The sequence below is a fragment of the Xenopus tropicalis genome, chromosome 8, assembly GCF_000004195.4.
Source record: "Xenopus tropicalis strain Nigerian chromosome 8, UCB_Xtro_10.0, whole genome shotgun sequence".
NCBI classification, from domain to species: Eukaryota; Metazoa; Chordata; class Amphibia; order Anura; family Pipidae; genus Xenopus; species Xenopus tropicalis.
The window spans coordinates 1,620,043-1,642,903 of NC_030684.2; the positions used below are offsets into that span (position 1 = coordinate 1,620,043).

The window sequence follows — 22,861 nt, forward strand, 5'->3', positions numbered from 1 at the left end:
TGCTGTAGCTGTGTAGGAGTCCGTATGGAGCTATGTAGGTCCCTATGAGCAGTGTATAGGAGGGGGTTAAAGGGAGGGGGTGCTGTATCTGTGTAGGAGTCAGTATGGAGCTATGTAGGTCCCTATGAGCAGTGTATAGGAGGGGGTTAAAGGGAGGGGGTGCTATAGCTGTGTAGGAGTCAGTATGGAGCTATGTAGGTCCCTATGAGCAGTGTATAGGAGGGGGTTAAAGGGAGGGGGTGCTGTAGCTGTGTAGGAGTCAGTATGGAGCTATGTAGGTCCCTATGAGCAGTGTATAGGAGGGGGTTAAAGGGAGGGGGTGCTGTAGCTGTGTAGGAGTCAGTATGGAGCTATGTAGGTCCCTATGAGCAGTGTATAGGAGGGGGTTAAAGGGAGGGGGTGCTGTATCTGTGTAGGAGTCAGTATGGAGCTATGTAGGTCCCTATGAGCAGTGTATAGGAGGGGGTTAAAGGGAGGGGGTGCTGTAGCTGTGTAGGAGTCAGTATGGAGCTATGTAGGTCCCTATGAGCAGTGTATAGGAGGGGGTTAAAGGGAGGGGGTGCTGTATCTGTGTAGGAGTCAGTATGGAGCTATGTAGGTCCCTATGAGCAGTGTATAGGAGGGGGTTAAAGGGAGGGGGTGCTGTAGGTGTGTAGGAGTCAGTATGGAGCTATGTAGGTCCCTATGAGCAGTGTATAGGAGGGGGTTAAAGGGAGGGGGTGCTGTATCTGTGTAGGAGTCAGTATGGAGCTATGTAGGTCCCTATGAGCAGTGTATAGGAGGGGGTTAAAGGGAGGGGGTGCTGTATCTGTGTAGGAGTCAGTATGGAGCTATGTAGGTCCCTATGAGCAGTGTATAGGAGGGGGTTAAAGGGAGGGGGTGCTGTATCTGTGTAGGAGTCAGTATGGAGCTATGTAGGTCCCTATGAGCAGTGTATAGGAGGGGGTTAAAGGGAGGGGGTGCTGTATCTGTGTAGGAGTCAGCATGGAGCTATGTAGGTCCCTATGAGCAGTGTATAGGAGGGGGTTAAAGGGAGGGGGTGCTATAGCTGTGTAGGAGTCAGTATGGAGCTATGTAGGTCCCTATGAGCAGTGTAAGGCAGCAGGGAGGAGGGGGTTAAAGGGAGGGGGGAGCGCACGGTTTGGCAGCCTGGCCATTTGGGAGAAGGAAGATCTCACATCCATTGGAGGAGGCTCACACTGCAGAGGGGATAGGGGGAGTCACAGCTTCATTTCAGCACCAAGGACAGAGAAGAGAAGAGGAGAGAGCTCACTGCTGCCTGGCACCTACCTGCCCATTGCACTTACCCCGGGCACTGGAGGGGGCACGTACCCAATCCTCCATTAGCCGGCACTGCAATAAACCCAATCGGGGGGGACAGGAATTTAGGGAAGGAATCTGATTTTCCTGATATCAGCACCAAGGACATACGCTCCCTACTGGTAAAGGTGCTCTCCCAGCCGCTTGCCCTTTCCTACTCTATTGCCACAGCCAATTAGGGGACAGAAGTGCCCACCCAGCCGTTGTTATATAAAGAAGGAGGGACTGTGCCCGTCCCATGCCAATTATTGCCTATTCTGCCACAGCTAGGTATAGAGAGCCATTAGGGCAGTACTGCTGGCACGGCGCTTGGGCTCATTGCTAGTGTAGGGACACCTTGCTTTCCCTCTCTGGCACGGCTAGGGGCTACGGGCACACTATACATACACTGTGCCAGCATCGAGCCATTTCTCTGTATGCTGGCACTGTAATGGGCAGAGATTAGAAGGCATTAGAGATTTCCTGCTCCACACTAGGTGGCTGGCACACTCCCTCGTGCCCTTCTTTATTGGTTTTGCCTCTCAGCTTCCTCCTGTTTGGAGCTGAGAGCACCCACCAGGCAGGACATTGGCTCCGCTTGGCACCGCGCAATCCATGGGCACTATGCGCCTTTTCCTTTTGGCTGTACTCTTTCTGTTCTCCTTCGCCCGGGCCGGATGTGACCCCAAAATCGTTAACATCGGGGCAGTGCTGAGCACCAAGAAGCACGAGCAGATCTTCCGGGAAGCTGTAAACCAGGCAAATAAACGCCACGGCACCTGGAAGATCCAGCTCAATGCCACCTCTGTCACCCACCGACCCAATGCCATCCAGATGGCTCTCTCCGTGTGTGAGGATCTCATCTCCAGCCAGGTACTGCCTTCCTATTGGAACCCACCTCTTATATGTGTCAGAATATGTGTGTATGTATGTATACATATATATGTGTGTATGTGTGTCATAGACTCAACAGTGTGTGTTTGTCTGTCTAATGAGAGTAAGTCTGTCTATTGGTATATGTAGTGCTGTGATTCTGTGTGTGTATGAAATGGCGTGTGTGAGTGTCTCTGTGTATCAGTACTGGTATATATATATTGTTGTGTCGCACTGTTCTATATCCTAGCGTGTGTGATTGTATGTGCATGGATGTGTCTTCCCACAAGGTATATGTCATGCTTTGTGTACATGTATGATTTTTCCCACAGGTATATGTAATGCTGTGCCTAAGGCTGTGTGCCCACCGCGATATGTAATGCTTTCAATTTGTCTCTTACTATATAAGTATATATGCTGTATGCTAGGATATCAGTGTATATATACTAGGATAAGAGGATATATGCTAGGATAGGATTGTATATATACTAGGATAGGAGTGTATATATGCTAGTATAGGAGTGTATATATACTAGGATAGGAGTGTATATATGCTAGTATAGGAGTGTATATATACTAGGATAGGAGTGTATATATGCTAGTATAGGAGTGTATATATACTAGGATAGGAGTATATATATGCTAGGATATCAGTGTATATATACTAGGATAAGAGGATATATGCTAGGATAGGATTGTATATATACTAGGATAGGAGTGTATATATGCTAGTATAGGAGTGTATATATACTAGGATAGGAGTGTATATATGCTAGTATAGGAGTGTATATATACTAGGATAGGAGTATATATATGCTAGTATAGGAGTGTATATATACTAGGATAAGAGGATATATGCTAGGAAATGAGAATATATATGCTAGGATAGGAGTGTATATATACTAGGATAAGAGGATATATGCTAGGATAGGAGTGTATATATATATATATATATGCTAGGCTATCAGTGTATATATACTAGAATAAGAGTATATAAGATAGGATATGAGTAATATATATATGCTCGGATAGGAGTGTATATATGCTAGGATAGGAGTGTATATATACTAGGATAGGAGTGTATATATACTAGGATAGGAGTGTATATATACTAGGATAAGAGGATATATGCTAGGATAGGAGTGTATATATACTAGGATAAGAGGATATATACTAGGATAGGAGTATATATATGCGAGGATAGGAGTGTATATATACTAGGATAAGAGGATATATACTAGGATAGGAGTGTATATATATATATATGCTAGGCTATCAGTGTATATATACTAGAATAAGAGTATATAAGATAGGATATGAGTAATATATATATGCTAGGATAGGAGTGTATATATGCTAGGATAGGAGTGTATATATACTAGGATAAGAGGATATATACTAGGATAGGAGTATATATATATATATGCTAGGATAGGAGTGTATATATACTAGGATAAGAGGATATATGCTAGGATATGAGTATATATATGCGAGGATAGGAGTGTATATATATTAGGATAAGAGGATATATGCTAGGATAGGAGTATATATATGCGAGGATAGGAGTGTATATATACTAGGATAAGAGGATATATGCTAGGATATGAGTGTATATATGCGAGGATAGAAGTGTATATATACTAGGATAGGAGTGTATATATACTAGGATAGGAGTGTATATATACTAGGATAGGAGTGTATATATACTAGGATATGAGTATGGCCCTGCCTGCCAATATATATTATGGTGTGTGTGTTTTATTTGGCTATTTGATGTAATGTACCCGCTGTAATATACAGTACATTGGTGTGTAAGGGCTGGCTGTGTGTACCCGCTGTAATATACATTGGTGTGTAAGGGCTGGCTGTGTGTACCCGCTGTAATATACAGTACATTGGTGTGTAAGGGCTGGCTGTGTGTACCCGCTGTAATATACATTGGTGTGTAAGGGCTGGCTGTGTGTACCCGCTGTAATATACATTGGTGTGTAAGGGCTGGCTGTGTGTACCCGCTGTAATATACATTGGTGTGTAAGGGCTGGCTGTGTGTACCCGCTGTAATATACATTGTGTAAGGGCTGGCTGTGTGTACCCGCTGTAATATACATTGTGTAAGGGCTGGCTGTGTGTACCCGCTGTAATATACATTGGTGTGTAAGGGCTGGCTGTGTGTACCCGCTGTAATATACATTGGTGTGTAAGGGCTGGCTGTGTGTACCCGCTGTAATATACATTGGTGTGTAAGGGCTGGCTGTGTGTACCCGCTGTAATATACATTGTGTAAGGGCTGGCTGTGTGTACCCGCTGTAATATACATTGTGTAAGGGCTGGCTGTGTGTACCCGCTGTAATATACATTGGTGTGTAAGGGCTGGCTGTGTGTACCCGCTGTAATATACATTGGTGTGTAAGGGCTGGCTGTGTGTACCCGCTGTAATATACATTGGTGTGTAAGGGCTGGCTGTGTGTACCCGCTGTAATATACATTAGTGTGTAAGGGCTGGCTGTGTGTACCCGCTGTAATATACATTGGTGTGTAAGGGCTGGCTGTGTGTACCCGCTGTAATATACATTGGTGTGTAAGGGCTGGCTGTGTGTGCCCGCTGTAATATACATTGGTGTGTAAGGGCTGGCTGTGTGTACCCGCTGTAATATACATTGGTGTGTAAGGGCTGGCTGTGTGTACCCGCTGTAATATACATTGGTGTGTAAGGGCTGGCTGTGTGTGCCCGCTGTAATATACATTGGTGTGTAAGGGCTGGCTGTGTGTACCCGCTGTAATATACATTGGTGTGTAAGGGCTGGCTGTGTGTACCCGCTGTAATATACATTGGTGTGTAAGGGCTGGCTGTGTGTACCCGCTGTAATATACATTGGTGTGTAAGGGCTGGCTGTGTGTGCCCGCTGTAATATACATTGGTGTGTAAGGGCTGGCTGTGTGTACCCGCTGTAATATACATTGGTGTGTAAGGGCTGTGTGCCCGCTGTAATATACATTGGTGTGTAAGGGCTGTGTGCCCGCTGTAATATACATTGGTGTGTAAGGGCTGGCTGCTACATATAACATGCTGCCAGGCAGAGCAGAGGGCACATCAGTCTAATCCTTGGCACATTTGTAAAACAGCACCATGTGAGATTCTATCATTCAGTCATTACTGCTCTGTAAAGCCAAGGAAGCTGGCTGCCATTTTGCACAGGCTTGCCACTAGGGGAGCTGTTTCATGAGGCCCTTTGGGAGCCGTGGCCTTCGCCAGTATGCCAGGCTGAGCATATATGGGAAATAAGGTGGGTGTAAAGCACCCTGGGGTGGGGGCTGTATATTCTCCTGTATGCTCTTGGTACTGCAGCAACAGGGACTGGTATGGCAATAAATCCTTCTATTCCTACCATTATTATCGCTTCCTGGGGCCCCTCTGTAACCCAGCGGGTATTGAGCCTTCAGTGTGTGAATCCTCTTGTGTACAGAGACCTACATTTCCCATCTTGTCCTTGTGCCTTGGGGGGGGGGGGGGGGAGCTGCAGTCACACGTGTGTGTGGGGGGGTCAGGCATGTTCTGTACACGTATGTAAATGTGCCCAAGTTCCTGTGCAGGAGCGGAGCAGGGGAAGTTGCGGGCGTTTAAGTATCAGCTTTATTAATAGGGCAATTGATCTCCTCATTCAGTTCTCTCCTGGTGCAGATCCCCAGTGCCCATTAGCGTGAGTATAACGGCTCTCCCAGGGGACTTACACTGAGGATTAAATGTGTGCTTAATAAATTGCATTACGCCATCGCACTGGGAAAGGCCTGTCTGACTGGCGCTGGCAGCTCTGGGCTGATCGTTGGCAATAAAACCCCCATATCCCCAATTGTTGGGGGGGGAACTACCGCTGGGCATTCTTATATCTCTGTCATGCTAATGCCAGGCTTGCTTAAAGGGCAACTCTACCAAAAACTGCTTTTGCGCAGTGATAGAAAACGTCATTTTGATCAGCGTCCCGGCATTCATTGGCAGAGTCCGTGTAATGGCTGCTGAGAGCAGGGTTTCTGCCTCTTGAAACTATGTAGCAGAATCCATTCTCCTCCAAGTCCGTTATGTTATGTTGTTTCAGTAATCAGAACCTGAAATTTGGATATGACTTTCTAATGTTCCCCTTTAATGAAGCCATTTTGTTCTTCGGAAGGGTTATATATATGCTGTAAATCTGTTAGGATCATTATAAAGGGGTCATTGTTGCCCCATAAAGCCTCATTGTGTGTCGGGGGTGAGGCCCCAACAAACCTCATATGTTTTAAGCTGAACCGATGCCCAGAGCAAATAAAGGGGCACTGTCTATTGCCCTTGCTCCCCCATTGTGTGATGTTGCCAGGGCAACCAGGAGTGGGTGCCGGATCATGGTTTGAGCAGGGCACCCTGGGTACCCATCACCTTCCCATTCATGGGATATCTTGCAGCAGGGAATGGAGAGCCCAATTGCAGCCTATCAGCGCTCATTTACATTTGCATACTTCGGCCATGTTGGTTACCCACAATGCATTGTATTATATCCCATGTAATTGTGTCTGCATTAGTAAACTGGTGACTGGTACCTGGCAGATACCTAGTTGTGGATTCTGAGTGCTGATTGGGCTGCACCACCACTGAATGACAGGGTAATTCAGCCAATTAGCTCCCACTTGTGCCTCACAGTATCCCTATCGTTACACTATTTCTATGTCCGTAGCCTCAATGCTAACTCTCTCACCCACTGTATCTGTTCTGCAGGTCTACGCCATATTGGTTAGTCACCCTCCTGCACCCACGGATCACCTGACGCCAACGCCTATATCCTACACAGCAGGCTTTTACCGGATCCCAGTCATCGGGCTGACCACTCGCATGTCTATATATTCCGATAAGGTAAAGGCAGCATTCCTCTACTCACACACACATACACACATATTTACTGTATATATATATATCACCATAGCAAGTCGGCACTCACGATATAGTAGATCAAGGTGCCTGGGTGCAGTCCATAAGGCAAATAGCACAAAAATCAACTGGCGAAGGATCCGCACTCTCAGGACTTACGTGCAAAAAGTAGAATCTTTATTGAGCAACAAAAACTGACATTTCGACGTTTCAACTTTGAGAAAGGCTGTAGCCACAGCCGAAACATCAGTTTTTGTTGCTCAATAAAGATTCTACTTTTTGCACGTAAGTCCTGAGAGTGCGGATCCTTCGCCGGTTGATTTATATATATATATACATATATAAATGAAGAACAGAGTGCTGCACACAGAGGGACTTTAAAAAAGAAAAAAAAATCTTTATTAATCCAACGTTTCGAACACTAAATGTGTTCTTCTTCAGGGATATATAGAAAGAAACAAAAAGGTCCAGACTTGTTTAAATGAAAAAAGAAAAAATCTTTACTGTATTGTGCAGAACACACAATGCAGTAAAGATTTTTTCTTTTTTCATTTAGACAAGTCTGGACCTTTTTGTTTCTTTCTATATGTATTGTCCGTGAGTTCGGACTAGGTCTTCAGACTGGTACGTTAGCTCCACTTCAGTTTGTACAATTATATATATATATATAGCCAAAGGGTAATGGCTTCCCTCTGCCAGTGAGAGAGTTAAACCTTTACAGAAGCTAGGGAAACCCTATCTGCTCTGATGTCTACCTCAGTCCCCTTTGTGTTCCGTCCCCCAGAGCATCCACCTCTCGTTCCTACGCACGGTGCCCCCCTACTCCCACCAGGCCTTGGTTTGGTTCGAGATGATGCGCCTGTTCAACTGGAACCATGTCATTCTCATCGTTAGCGACGACCACGAGGGCCGGGCCGCTCAGAAAAAGCTGGAGACCCTCTTAGAGGAGAAAGAGTCCAAGGTCAGTATCTCCTCGCCACTCCCCCCACTCCAGTAGAATTCTGAGGCAGTAGGTTAAATAGCCAGTCCTGAAATTGTTCCATGTATGTAGATATCTGTACGTTGGACACATTTCTCTCTTCATTATAACATGGCACACATTTTGCTTAAAGCATCGACAGTGTCTGACTATTACCTAACAGAACGTTGTACTACTTTCATTTCACTTGCTTTGCCATAGGCCAAATCTCCTACGTGTAAATCAATCAAATACAAGGGAATAACCTGGAGCTCTGCAAATATTCTACCAGGTATAAAAAGAGACCTGTGCCCCCCCCCCCCCCCCCCATAACGTGTCCCACAAATACACAGGCGCAGCTCAGCGTTAGAAAGTGGCAGCCAAACCAGGGCAGAGAGGGAGCTTTTAGTTTTGTCTCAGGGGGTTCCCAGACTCCCAGCAAAGTCTGGGCCCCCCACTTTGCTAAGTCCAGTCCTGCCAGCACAGCAAGCCATTGGACAAATGAAAGCCAATCAAGTCGCTTTATAAGACATATTGGTACAGTGCAATGTCTCTGGCAAGCTCTGTCTGCTTCCACCTCCGCACCCTGGTCCCCATGCCCATGACTCCATGCTAAGCACCGCTTTTGCCTACATGCCCATGCTGTGAGCTGCCTGGCTTTAAACAGCTTCCCGAGCTGATGCACTGTACGCCCAAAACTAAATAAAAAACAACCTACCAAGGGCTTTGAGACTGCTGCTAGGACCACCTGAGACCCTCTGCCCTGTAACGGGATGCCCAGGCACATATAGGAACGTTACAGGGGCTTAGTATGAAACACGCTGTATGGCCAGAATATAACTCCCAGCATGTTCTGATGCTTGGCAGCATATGCTTGGATCTTTATTCTGCCTGGATTTTATAAATATTGTAAATCATATTCATAAGTTACATGACACAATAGCTCACAAATAATTAGCAGCCAAAGAGGCCAATACTCTGTAGCACAATACAACTTTATTTACACCTACACGTCACAGTAACACCGGGTTTTAGTGCAGATGTGGCACACTGGGTAGGCTTATTTTAGTATTAATCCATGACCATACCCTGCCTCACTGCCTTGGGACTTCTCATTAGCTGGTCTCCGGTGGGGGGCTGCTAGGGGTGGGATACTACTCTGTCAGTTTAGCACTGCTTTCAGCCTTCCTGACACTCAAGCCAGCAAGCAGCCATGCATACAACCAGGCAGTGCATGCTGGGATGTTGATAGGTTGCTGAAAGGAAAGTGCCCAGCTTGGTAGATAGCGTTTACAGCATTGAAATAGATAAGGTACATCCTCTGTAGTGTTTTACCTGGCACAATATCATCTGCTCATTGAGTTATTGAAAACCAAATTGGGACCTTTACATATATATATATATATAATAATATCTCTATATACACAGGTTGTGTTACATGGCAGGAAGCAGTACATATGCTTACTAAAATACAGTCCCTTCTTAATGTAAAAAACAAATATAAAAGCTTGTAAGCTGGCAGAAAAGCAGGAGAAAATGCCCCTTTTTGAGAATTTAATTTTTCCTGCCCCTTTTAGAAAATCTAGGGTTATGCAGCCCACACAATGCTCTGATTGGTTAACATATTGACCCTTTGCTTTCATTACAATTGGCCAGAGATATCAGTAGGCAGTAAACCTGTTCTGGAATGGTCCCTGATTAGTGTCAGTTTCAGACAGTTTGAATCCCTTGGCCCTATTGGATACAAGTTTTATGGAGCCCTTAATGTGCCCTTCCCTAATGTTACTTAGTTCTGTTCTTGAGTTTTGGGGAGGGTGTGCCACAAGTAAGGCATGATGGGTATCAGTAAGCTTTATGGCAGTGCAACAATGCACTCTGGGTACGTTTATTGGCTCTGCAGTGAGACATCTCATATCTCAGCTCCATGTCACACACAGTCACACACACAGTCACACACAGCCCCATTAACTAAATAGGATGCTGAGGAACTGTGCATCTGTTCAGCCCATATAATATCATGCCCCTAGAACCCCTTCACACAGGCCTCTTTCCTTTTATATACTGTATCATTGCACATTAAAGTGCTCTCTGATACATGGTTTAAGGTATAATGACACTTTTCTCTGTGCTTCCTGCTCCTGGGCTGCTCTCTTTCCCATGGTCAGGCAGGAACCTCCCCCTGCGTAAGTGAATCCAATCTCCCCCCAGTACTTACCCAGGTACAGAGCTCTGATTCTCTGTACTTCCTGCTCCTGGGCTGCTCTCTTTCCCATGGTCAGGCAGGAACCTCCCCCTGGGTAAGTGAATCCAATCTCCCCCCAGTACTTACCCAGGTACAGAGCTCTGATTCTCTGTACTTTTCTGCTCCTGGGCTGCTCTCTTTCCCATGGTCAGGCAGGAACCTCCCCATGGGTAAGTGAATCCAATCTCCCCCCAGTACTTACCCAGGTACAGAGCTCTGATTCTCTGTACTTCCTGCTCCTGGGCTGCTCTCTTTCCCATGGTCAGGCAGGAACCTCCACCTGGGTAAGTGAATCCAATCTCCCCCCAGTACTTACCCAGGTACAGAGCTCTGATTCTCTGTACTTCCTGCTCCTGGGCTGCTCTCTTTCCCATGGTCAGGCAGGAACCCCCCCCTGGGTAAGTGAATCCAATCTCCCCCCAGTACTTACCCAGGTACAGAGCTCTGATTCTCTGTACTCCCTGCTCCTGGGCTGCTCTCTTTCCCATGGTCAGGCAGGAACCTCCCCCTGGGTAAGTGAATCCAATCTCCCCCCAGTACTTACCCAGGTACAGAGCTCTGATTCTCTGTACTTCCTGCTCCTGGGCTGCTCTCTTTCCCATGGTCAGGCAGGAACCTCCCCCTGGGTAAGTGAATCCAATCTCCCCCCAGTACTTACCCAGGTACAGAGCTCTGATTCTCTGTACTTCCTGCTCCTGGGCTGCTCTCTTTCCCATGGTCAGACAGGAACCTCCCCCTGGGTAAGTGAATCCAATCTCCCCCCAGTACTTACCCAGGTACAGAGCTCTGATTCTCTGTACTTCCTGCTCCTGGGCTGCTCTCTTTCCCATGGTCAGGCAGGAACCTCCCCCTGGGTAAGTGAATCCAATCTCCCCCCAGTACTTACCCAGGTACAGAGCTCTGATTCTCTGTACTTCCTGCTCCTGGGCTGCTCTCTTTCCCATGGTCAGGCAGGAACCTCCCCCTGGGTAAGTGAATCCAATCTCCCCCCAGTACTTACCCAGGTACAGAGCTCTGATTCTCTGTACTTTTCTGCTCCTGGGCTGCTCTCTTTCCCATGGTCAGACAGGAACCTCCCCCTGGGTAAGTGAATCCAATCTCCCCCCAGTACTTACCCAGGTACAGAGCTCTGATTCTCTGTACTTCCTGCTCCTGGGCTGCTCTCTTTCCCATGGTCAGACAGGAACCTCCCCCTGGGTAAGTGAATCCAATCTCCCCCCAGTACTTACCCAGGTACAGAGCTCTGATTCTCTGTACTTCCTGCTCCTGGGCTGCTCTCTTTCCCACGGTCAGGCAGGAACCTCCCCCCTGGGTAAGTGAATCCAATGTCCCCCCAGTACTTACCCAGGTACAGAGCTCTGATTCTCTGTACTTCCTGCTCCTGGGCTGCTCTCTTTCCCATGGTCAGGCAGGAACCCCCCCTGGGTAAGTGAATCCAATCTCCCCCCAGTACTTACCCAGGTACAGAGCTCTGATTCTCTGTACTTCCTGCTCCTGGGCTGCTCTCTTTCCCATGGTCAGGCAGGAACCTCCCCCTGGGTAAGTGAATCCAATCTCCCCCCAGTACTTACCCATGTACATCATGGCTGCAGTTAGGCTATCCCTAATACATGTGTCCCAGCCCAGTTGCCTCCTATACTGGCCAATACAGTAGAACTAAAGATCCATGATGGCGGTAGCTGCCGACAGTAACAACAATGGGTCGTACGAAGAGGTTCATTGCATGTGTGGCGACGGCGGCGGTGGCGGCTTCCATTACCGATTGCATTGAGGCGAGTGTGCATTCTCCATAAGCACTGACACCCCCCTACCCCCCCCTGGGCCATGCACTAACATATCTCATGGGTGTTTGCAAGCTCCAGAGTTAACCCTTTAGCAGAGTTGGAGAGAGGAGGTGGATGTTGGATTGCTTTACTACACGCCATTTTCAACTGTTTATAATATTCTTCTGTGTCTACATATTTTCTCTGTGCACATTATTCATCAGAGTAAAAAAAGGAACTATGAGAACCTCGACCAACTTTCCTATGACAACAAGCGTGGACCCAAGGTATATATGCATGGAAAATGCACGTAGCCCACCGAATCTAACTAGCCAATGACAGCTAGCCACAGACACCCCAAAACCAAACCAAAACAAATCGATCAAACGCAATCTTAATCCAGCCCCCCCCCACCCCACCTATATATTGGGTGGTCCATGACCGTCTGCCGTAACAACCAAATTTCTTTTATGCGTGCAATCCGGTAATGGATTGGCCAAAGAAAGGAAGAATGTAAGTTCCTATTCAGCAATAAGCTCTTGATACCCCAGTTGCTGGAGGGCCAGCAGTCATTGCAGTGAATGGAGTTGGTGCCCTCCAGCAGCTATTGGTCAGGCAGGGGTGCATGTGAACCAATGAATTAACCTGCAAGCCTTTTTTTCTTTTATTTGTTCTTTTTTTTTGTTATCATTTCATTTGTATGGAAGAAGATGTCATTATTGTGCAGTGCCAGATAATAATAATCTCTCTGCTTCTCCAAGGTAAAACCTCGGAACCAAAGCTCTTTCCGTTCTTTTCTTCTTTTCATTTCTGACTTTTCTCTTTGGTCTTTTTTTTTTTTTTTGGTTATTTTGGGAAGAGGAATTTTTAATTGCACTCCCAGATTTTTTGTTTTTCTACTATCTATAGAAATATGCACGTGTGTTTTTTATTTTTTCTTTCTTTTTTTGAGCCTTGATGGACTTCCGTTTGCATGCAGAGTGCAAAATCAGAGAAATAAAAAGGAAAAAAGAAAGCAAAATACTGAACATAGAAAATGTCACATTTGTGTAAGGAACTCTGTAACCTTCTTTTCTCATGATAGCATGGCTCGCTCTCTCTCTCAGCGCCATGTTACATACATGTGCTAATGCCCTCTGCTCACACTGATCACAGGCAGACAAAGTCCTGCAGTTTGAACCTGGAACCAAAAACCTGACGGCCCTCCTCCTTGAGGCCAAGGAACTGGAAGCCAGAGTCATCATCCTCTCTGCCAGGTAAATTGGTTTCATTCCCTGTGCCAGTGTGTGGCATTACCCACAGGGGCCAGTGTGTGGCATTACCCACAGGGGCCAGTGTGTGGCATTACCCACAGGGGCCAGTGTGGGGCATTACCCACCAGTCAGGTTGGCATTGTAGCCCTGGCAGCAGTGCAAGCAGGGGGGACCCACAGGGGCCAGTGTGTGGCATTACTGACCCTACTGCACACAGGTGCCCATGTATTGCATTACCCACAGGGGCCAGTGTGTGGCATTACCTACCAGTCAGGTTGGCATTGTAGCCCTGTCAGCAGTGCAAGCTCAGTTCTACTTATAAATAGGGATCATAATGTCTCCCAGGGCTCCCTGTGGGGACCAGCCGCCCCCTGTGTATGGCATTACCCACAGGTGCCAGTGTGTGGCATTACCCACAGGTGCCAGTGTATGGCATTACCCACAGGTGCCAGTGTATGGCATTACCCACAGGGGCCAGTGTATGGCATTACCCACAGGGGCCAGTCTGTGGCATTACCCACCGGGGCCAGTGTGTGGCATTACGCACAGGGGCCAGTATATGGCATTACCCACAGGGGCCAGTGTGTAGCATTACCCACAGGGTCCAGTGTGGGGCATTACCCACAGGGGCCAGAGTGTGGCATTACCCACAGGGGCCAGTGTATGGCATTACCCACAGTGGCCAGTGTGTGGCATTACCCACAGGGGCCAGTGTGTGGCATTACCCACAGGGGCCAGTGTGGGGCATTACCCACAGGGGCCAGTGTGTGGCATTACCCACAGGGGCCAGTGTGGGGCATTACCCACCAGTCAGGTTCGCATTGTAGCCCTGGCAGCAGTGCAAGCAGGGGGGACCCACAGGGGCCAGTGTGTGGCATTACTGACCCTACTGCACACAGGTGCCCATGTATGGCATTACCCACAGGGGCCAGTGTGTGGCATTACCTACCAGTCAGGTTGGCATTGTAGCCCTGTCAGCAGTGCAAGCTCAGTTCTACTTATAAATAGGGATCATAATGTCTCCCAGGGCTCCCTGTGGGGACCAGCCGCCCCCTGTGTATGGCATTACCCACAGGTGCCAGTGTGTGGCATTACCCACAGGTGCCAGTGTATGGCATTACCCACAGGTGCCAGTGTGTGGCATTACCCACAGGTGCCAGTGTATGGCATTACCCACAGGTGCCAGTGTATGGCATTACCCACAGGTGCCAGTGTATGGCATTACCCACAGGGGCCAGTCTGGCATTACCCACCGGGGCCAGTGTGTGGCATTACCCACAGGGGCCAGTATATGGCATTACCCACAGGGGCCAGTGTGTAGCATTACCCACAGGGTCCAGTGTGTGGCATTACCCACAGGGGCCAGAGTGTGGCATTACCCACAGGGGCCAGTGTATGGCATTACCCACAGGGGCCAGTGTGTGGCATTACCCACCAGTCAGGTTGGCATTGTAGCCCTGGCAGCAGTGCAAGCTCAGTTCTACTTATAAATAGGGATCATAATGTCTCCCAGGGCTCCTTGTGGGGACCAGCCGCCCCCTGTGTATGGCATTACCCACAGGTGCCAGTGTGTGGCATTACCCACAGGTGCCAGTGTATGGCATTACCCACAGGTGCCAGTGTATGGCATTACCCACAGGGACCAGTGTATGGCATTACCCACAGGGGCCAGTGTGTGACATTACCCACAGGGGCCAGTGTGTGGCATTACCCACAGGGGCCAGTGTGTGGCATTACCCACAAGGGCCAGTGTATGGCATTACCCACAGGGGCCAGTGTGTGGCATTACCCACAAGGGCCAGTGTATGGCATTACCCACAGGGGCCAGTGTATGGCATTACCCACAGGGGCCAGTGTGTGGCATTACCCACAGGCGCCAGTGTATAGAATTACCTACCAGTCAGGTTGGCATTGTAGCCGTGGCAGCAGTGCAAGCTCAGTTCTACTTATAAATAGGGATAAATAGGGATTGCTAATGTCTCCCAGGGCTCCCTGTGGGGACCCACCGCCCCCTGTGCTTCCCATTTGTGCTTGTGTAACTGTAACTCTGCGTGTCTCCCTTCCTGTTTGCTTACTGAACAATGTGCCACGGCAGCGTTTCATGTATCCACGAGGTAAGGGGAAATGGGACCTGTCCACAATCTTGTTTCTGGGCACAAATCCAGTGACCACAACCAACTCCACAAGCAGTAGATATAAAGGGGGCATTTCTATAAAGGGAATATAACAGATCTTGGAAAGCCATAACAGGGGGCCTCAGGAACAATAAAATGATCTCATATGTTTATGGCATTAGCAGTGTGTGGGAACTACTGGGTTTGGCTTTATTGCTCAGTGAATGGTTAAAGGGGCAGTACAACTTTAAGATAACGTTTAGTACAGGTATTGGACCCGTTATCCAGAATGCTCGGGACCAAGGGTATTCCGGATAAGGGGACTTTCCATAATTTAGATCTCCAAACCTTAAGTATACTAAAAAATCAATATAACATGAATTTAACCCAAATAGGATTGTTTTGCATCCAATAAGAATTATTTATATCTTAGTCGGGGTCAATTACAAGGTACTGTTTTATTACTACAGAGAAAAAGGAAATCAGTTCTTAAATTCTGAATTATTTGATTGCAATGGAGTATATGGCAGACAGGCTTTCCGTATTTCAGAGCTTTCTGGATAATGGGTTTCTGGATAAGGGATCCCATACATGTATATGATAGAATGTAGGATTCCTAGCAACCTTGCAATTGGTCTTCATTATTTATTTTTATAGTTAATGAATTATTTGCCTTTGATGTCTACATCTTTCCCATGGGGGTCAGTGACCCCGGCAGCCAAAATACTCAAGCTCTCTGAGGATACAATGTTATTTTTTTATCGTTACTTTTCATTCCTTATCTTTCTATTTAGTCCCTCTTCTATTCATATTCCAGTCTCTCATTCACACCACTACCTGGTTGCTTAGGTAAACAGCACCCTAGCAACCAGATAACCAACTATCTGACCAACTGCAACATTTACATTGTGTTTTTTTTTTATTGCAGTGAGGACGATGCAACGGCGGTGTACAAATCGGCAGCAATGCTGGACATGACCGGCGCCGGCTACGTCTGGTTGGTGGGAGAGAGGGAGATATCCGGAAGTGCATTGAGATATGCGCCCGATGGTACTGTCATGTTCCTCGTGGGTTCCCATGTCACTCACAGCCACTCAGCTGCCATGTTGTCTGCCCATCTTTCCCTTGGAGAGTATAATGGTGGCTAAACCAATCATTTGCTGACCTGTGGGCAAGGTTCAGATCACAGATAGGCAGTAGCGAAGAGTTAAAGGGGTAGTTCACCTTTAAAATTAATCTTTTAGTATGATGTAGAGAGTGATATTCCGAGACAATTAGCAATTGGTCTTCATTATTTATCATTTGTGGTTTTTGAATTATGTAGCTTTTTGATCAGCATCTCTCCAGTTCGGCATTTCAGCAGCTATCTGGTTGCTAGGGTTCAAATTACCTTAGCAACCAGGCAGTAGCTCGATTGAGAGACTGAGAGGGGCTGAAGAAAGAGATAAGTAATAGAAATAAAGTTGTCGCCTCACAGAACAACAGTTTTTTTTGCTGCCGGGGTCAGTGACCCCCATCTGAAAGTTGGAAAGAAGCAGAAGGCAGCATCTGTCATTCTATAACATTCTAAGAGTTAACTTAAAGGTGTACCGTCCCTTTAAATATCCATATTGGCATCGATTTCACTTTGCCCCCAGGGGAATGTGGTGGGATTGGGGAAAATAGGCTTAATGTTATGTTCTGTGTTCACTTTAAAGGGCACATTAAGCCTAAATATCAACGTGCAAATCAGTAGCCTGCTCTGGGCAGGTAATAGAGACAGACTAGAAGGATGGGGAAAAGGGCCAAAAGGGATTGTTGTGGCTTTGACCAGGGGCCCCTATTTCTTTGTCTGTCTTTTCCCTTAGGAATTATTGGGCTGCAGCTGATCAATGGGAAGAACGAGTCGGCGCATATAAGCGACGCAGTGGCTGTAGCGGCCCAGGCAATACACGAGTTATTTGAAATGGAAAACATTACCGACCCCCCGAGGGGCTGCGTTGGAAACACCAATATATGGAAGACTGGACCTCTGTTCAAAAGGTGCTCCGTCAGCTGTCACTTTGTAACCAGTGAGAAATGTGGCACTTAGTCTTTAGCATTGATCCAGCCTGTAAATCATTGGGGGGGCAGTGCTTGTACCTTTATTAGCTCTGCTCTTCCAAAGGAAAATCTGCTTCATTGTATCTGCTATACCCACCTTTGTACTGGCCCCTCTATACCCCTGCACCCCCAAACCTTGGGGATAATGATCTATATCTCATACATATATTGTACATCAGTCAGGGACCCAACTGCCCCCCCTATATTCCTGCACCCCCAAACCTTGGGGATAATGATCTGTATCTCACACATATATTGTACATCAGTCAGGGACCCCACTGGCCCCTCTATACCCCTGCACCCCCAAACCTTGGGGATAATGATCTATATCTCACACATATATTGTACATCAGTCAGGGACCCAACTGCCCCCCCTATATTCCTGCACCCCCAAATCTTGGGGATAATGATCTGTATCTCACACATATATTGTACATCAGTCAGGGACCCCACTGGCCCCTCTATACTCCTGCACCCCCAAACCTTGGGGATAATGATCTGTATCTCACACATATATTGTCAGTCAAGGACCCCACTGGCCCCCCTATACTCCTGCACCCCCCAACCTTAGGGATAATGATCTGTATCTCACACATATATATTTTACATCAGTCAGGGACCCCACTGGCCCCCCTATACTCCTGCCCCCCCAAACCCTGGGGATAATGATCTGTATCTCACACATATATTGATATTGTACATCAGTCAGGGACCCCACTGGCCCCCCTATACTCCTGCACCCCCAAACCCTGGGGATAATGATCTGTATCTCACACATATATTGATATTGTACATCAGTCAGGGACCCCACTGGCCCCCCTATACTCCTGCACCCCCAAACCCTGGGGATAATGATCTGTATCTCACACATATATTGATATTGTACATCAGTCAGGGACCCCACTGGCCCCCCTATACTCCTGCACCCCCAAACCTTGGGGATAATGATCTGTATCTCACACATATATTGTACATCAGTCAGGGACCCCACTGGCCCCCCTATACTCCTGCACCCCCAAACCTTGGGGATAATGATCTGTATCTCACACATATATTGTACATCAGTCAGGGACCCCACTGGCCCCCCTATACTCCTGCACCCCCAAACCTTGGGGATAATGATCTGTATCTCACACATATATTGTACATCAGTCAGGAACCCCACTGGCCCCTCTATACTCCTGCACCCCCAAACCCTGGGGATAATGATCTGTATCTCACACATATATTGTACATCAGTCAGGGACCCCACTGGCCCCCCTATACTCCTGCACCCCCAAACCTTGGGGATAATGATCTGTATCTCACACATATATTGTACATCAGTCAGGGACCCCACTGGCCCCCTATACTCCTGCACCCCCAAACCTTGGGGATAATGATCTGTATCTCACACATATATTGTACATCAGTCAGGGACCCCACTGGCCCCCCTATACTCCTGCACCCCCAAACCTTGGGGATAATGATCTGTATCTCACACATATATTGTACATCAGTCAGGAACCCCACTGGCCCCTCTATACTCCTGCACCCCCAAACCTTGGGGATAATGACCTGTATCTCACACATATATTGATATAGAGCTGTAAGTGGTGCCTAAGGACAGACATGGCTGCTGATGTTTGGGCCATGGGCAGTTGAATATCTGGGTCAGTTTCCTGCTGAGAAAATTTAAACAAAGCAATGAAAATGGGATGAGCGAGTGCTCTCTGCTCCAGGCCTGACATATCCTTACGCATATCTGTGTGTCAGGGTGATAGTACATCCTTACTGTATGTCAGGGCTAGCTGGGAGCTCCCTTTATTTAAAAGTGTAAATAATGACGAGGTGACAATCTGGTCTTTATTGGGACGTGTCATCAGAATTTATGGTACCGGAAGCAGAGGGTGTTTTATTGGGTGATTGCACAGGGAGACTGGTGTCTCACCAGTTATATGCTGTATGTATCAATTAACCCACCCACTAAAACCATTAACCCATGAAATGAAATAGGAGATGCCACGCAGCACAGCAACATGAAAGGGCATTTAATATTTGCCAGTAACCATGAATTTTGCCTTTAATTCTGTTCTAGGGTTCTCATGTCCTCCAAATACCCCGACGGGGTAACAGGAAGAATTGAGTTCAATGAGGACGGAGACAGGAAATTTGCCAATTACAGCATAATGAACCTACAGAACCGCAAATTGGTTCAGGTCGGGATTTTCAATGGCAGCCATGTAAGTCATGTGGTACTATGAGGTACATATTCTCCCTAATGATAGTGAATGGCCATATCTGATGCTCTTCTGACTGGCCCGGCCCTTGTGCTTCCTGCAGGTTATACAGAACGACAGAAAGATTATTTGGCCCGGCGGGGAAACAGAGAGACCACAGGGCTATCAAATGTCCACGAGGTTGAAGGTATGGAGTAGGCCTATGGATATATGTGTGTGTGTGGGTCTGAGTACAACAATGGATCGTAGCGGCCCACTAAGGGTAACTAACTGTACAACATAGCAACCCAGTGGGGAGATTACAGCAGATCCCTACAGGCCCTGGTGTGATTTTTATCATGGAGGACAGCACCCCATTACATTCTTGCCAGCTGGACTATAGAAGTCTATGGGGGCTAGGGTGGGGGCACAAAAGGATCATAATGAAATGAATGAAATACTGATGGTAAGCTTAATGTCCCATCAGTTTCCAATAATTCCATGTATCTACTACTCTCCCCTGCTGCTTAGGATTTAAAGTTGTTTCATACACACATACTATGCTAATGAAATACATATGATATTCTCCCCTACCCAGCACATAAAGTCAATAATAAGAAGCAATTCTGATTATTTAACTTCAAATACTGACTCGTTTATGCCTTCCATCCCCAGATAGTTACCATCCACCAAGAACCGTTTGTATATGTGAAGCCAACAATGACTGATGGAACGTGCAGGGAAGAATACACCATCAATGGAGATCCCATCAAAAAAGTTATTTGTAACGGTCCCAATGAGACCATCCCAGGTAGGGGAGATAATTCCTGGTCAATTATGTATGGTGTTTTTGTACAGGGGGCTGTTCCTGCTGAATTGTGCTTAGTACAGGGGAATCCCTATGTGCCATAGTTTGATGGTATCTCTCTGTACAGGCTATGAGCAAACTTAGGGGGCTGTTCCTGCTGAATTGTGCTTAGTAAAGGGAAATCCCTATGTGGCATAGTTTTATGGTATCTCTCTGTACAGGCTATGGGCAAACTTAGGCGGCTGTTCCTGCTGAATTGTGCTTAGTACAGGGGAATCCCTATGTGCCATAGTTTGATGGTATCTCTCTGTACAGGCTATGAGCAAACTTAGGGGGCTGTTCCTGCTGAATTGTGCTTAGTACAGGGGAATCCCTATGTGCCATAGTTTTATGGTATTTCTCTGTACAGGCTATGAGCAAACTTAGGGGGCTGTTCCTGCTGAATTGTGCTTAGTACAGGGGAATCCCTATGTGCCATAGTTTTATGGTATTTCTCTGTACAGGCTATGGGCAAACTTAGGGGGCTGTTCCTGCTGAATTGTGCTTAGTACAGGGGAATCCCTATGTGCCATAGTTTTATGGTATCTCTCTGTACAGGCTATGGGCAAACTTTGGGGGCTGTTCCTGCTGAATTGTGCTTAGTACAGGGGAATCCCTATGTGCCATAGTTTTATGGTATTTCTCTGTACAGGCTATGAGCAAAACTAGTAAGGAAATTGTGACTGCTTATCAGTTATGCCTATATAAACCTGTTCGTTCCACCCCTCTATCCTCTGCCTGCACAGGTCGCCCGACTGTACCCCAGTGCTGCTACGGCTTTTGCATTGACCTGCTTATCAAACTTGCCAGAGAAATGAACTTCACCTACGAGGTTCACTTGGTAGCCGACGGTAAATTCGGCACTCAGGAGCGGGTGAGTATTACAGGCCATTCACACCCGGCACATTTGGCTTTCAGGCTGACTTTGTTCGGATGTTGATTATTATTATTAACATTTATTTATAAAGCACCAACATATTCCGCAGCGCTGTAATGCTATGATTTATGGCTACTGAGTGCCGGAGGGCCTCGCTTGTGGTGCCTGTGAAAATGGGGGCCCTTTTAGCTGCACACTGGGCACCCCTGCATGGCAGCAATGCTTACAGTAGGGCCATTATGGGGAATAATAAAGCTTAAATATTCAGGCTCCCCAGGGAAAAGTGCCATATTATATCCCTGCTTACAGGATTATTCTCTCCTAGGGGCTCCATGTTTTAGCTGTGCCTTGAGCCCACCATTAGCTTGCATTAAGCTACAAACATCATCTCACACAATTTCACTTGGGGGGGGGGTAGGAGAGAGCAAAGGCATAAAGCTATAATCCTTTCCCTCCTGCAGGTCAATAACAGCAACAAAAAGGAGTGGAACGGCATGATGGGAGAGTTACTGAGCGGCCAAGCAGACATGATAGTCGCCCCACTCACCATTAATAATGAGCGGGCTCAGTATATTGAGTTCTCCAAGCCATTCAAGTACCAAGGACTCACTATCCTCGTGAAAAAGGTACCGTCCCGTGATCTCTCTCTCTCCAATGTACTAATGCATCCCATGTACTAATGCCCAGCTGCCTGATCACTCCCCAGCTAGAGAGGCTTTAGATAAAGGTGATTTGTCTCTTCTCAGGAAATCCCAAGGAGCACTCTGGACTCATTCATGCAGCCGTTTCAGAGCACACTCTGGCTGTTGGTTGGACTCTCGGTGCATGTGGTGGCGGTGATGTTATACCTACTGGATCGATTCAGGTCAGTTTGGGAGCTGGCCTATCGGCTCTCCTCTCTTACCCACCGTATTATGCCCCTGGCCTGTTACCCTGGGGTGGGGCTGATTGGTCATGCCCAGACTCATTGGTTTCCCACGGACTGTTGTTTTCTGTCTGTTTTGGCAATATAAATGTAACCTACACATAGAGATAATAGCAACGTTCTCTTTCAGTCCGTTCGGGCGATTTAAAGTCAACAGCGAAGAGGAAGAGGAAGATGCTTTGACACTGTCTTCAGCCATGTGGTTTTCCTGGGGGGTCCTCTTGAACTCTGGTATTGGAGAAGGTGAGGTTGGGTTTTGGGAATCAATCCACTGGCATCCTAGCAATGCAGCTGAAGAGACAGTTTGCAGTTGGTCTTAATTTTTTGTAGTTTTTTTTTTATTATTTCCCTTTTCATTCTCTGTGTAACACTCTATGTTAATTCCAGGGCCTGTCCCTGTAACATATAGTAAAATGCCTCTTTTCTCCAAATTCTTTATTTAACAAACAGGCCTGAAAAGCTTGTGCCTATAGGTGGGCCATAGGGCTGTACCATAAGTTGGCTGGACTGTGGGGGTGTGCAGTAACCAAGGCTCC

At 47.0% G+C, this 22,861-nt stretch overlaps 1 protein-coding gene across 12 annotated transcripts in view; it reads left to right on the forward strand.

The window, feature by feature from the left end:
• The window catches only part of grin1 (glutamate ionotropic receptor NMDA type subunit 1), a 51,006-nt gene that overhangs the window by 13,548 nt on the left and 14,597 nt on the right, over nt 1-22,861 (forward strand). For 3 of the 12 annotated variants that reach the window (XM_012969767.3, XM_012969766.3, XM_012969770.3), the window contains exons 1-14: nt 1,156-2,172; nt 6,917-7,051; nt 7,851-8,027; nt 12,254-12,316; nt 13,185-13,285; nt 16,325-16,446; nt 17,244-17,418; nt 19,556-19,700; nt 19,801-19,884; nt 20,352-20,487; nt 21,270-21,397; nt 21,862-22,026; nt 22,147-22,265; nt 22,456-22,568. In XM_012969767.3, the coding sequence (XP_012825221.1) occupies nt 1,915-2,172; nt 6,917-7,051; nt 7,851-8,027; nt 12,254-12,316; nt 13,185-13,285; nt 16,325-16,446; nt 17,244-17,418; nt 19,556-19,700; nt 19,801-19,884; nt 20,352-20,487; nt 21,270-21,397; nt 21,862-22,026; nt 22,147-22,265; nt 22,456-22,568 (1,921 nt within the window). In that variant the 5' untranslated portion in view covers nt 1,156-1,914. 12 annotated transcript variants of the gene reach the window in all.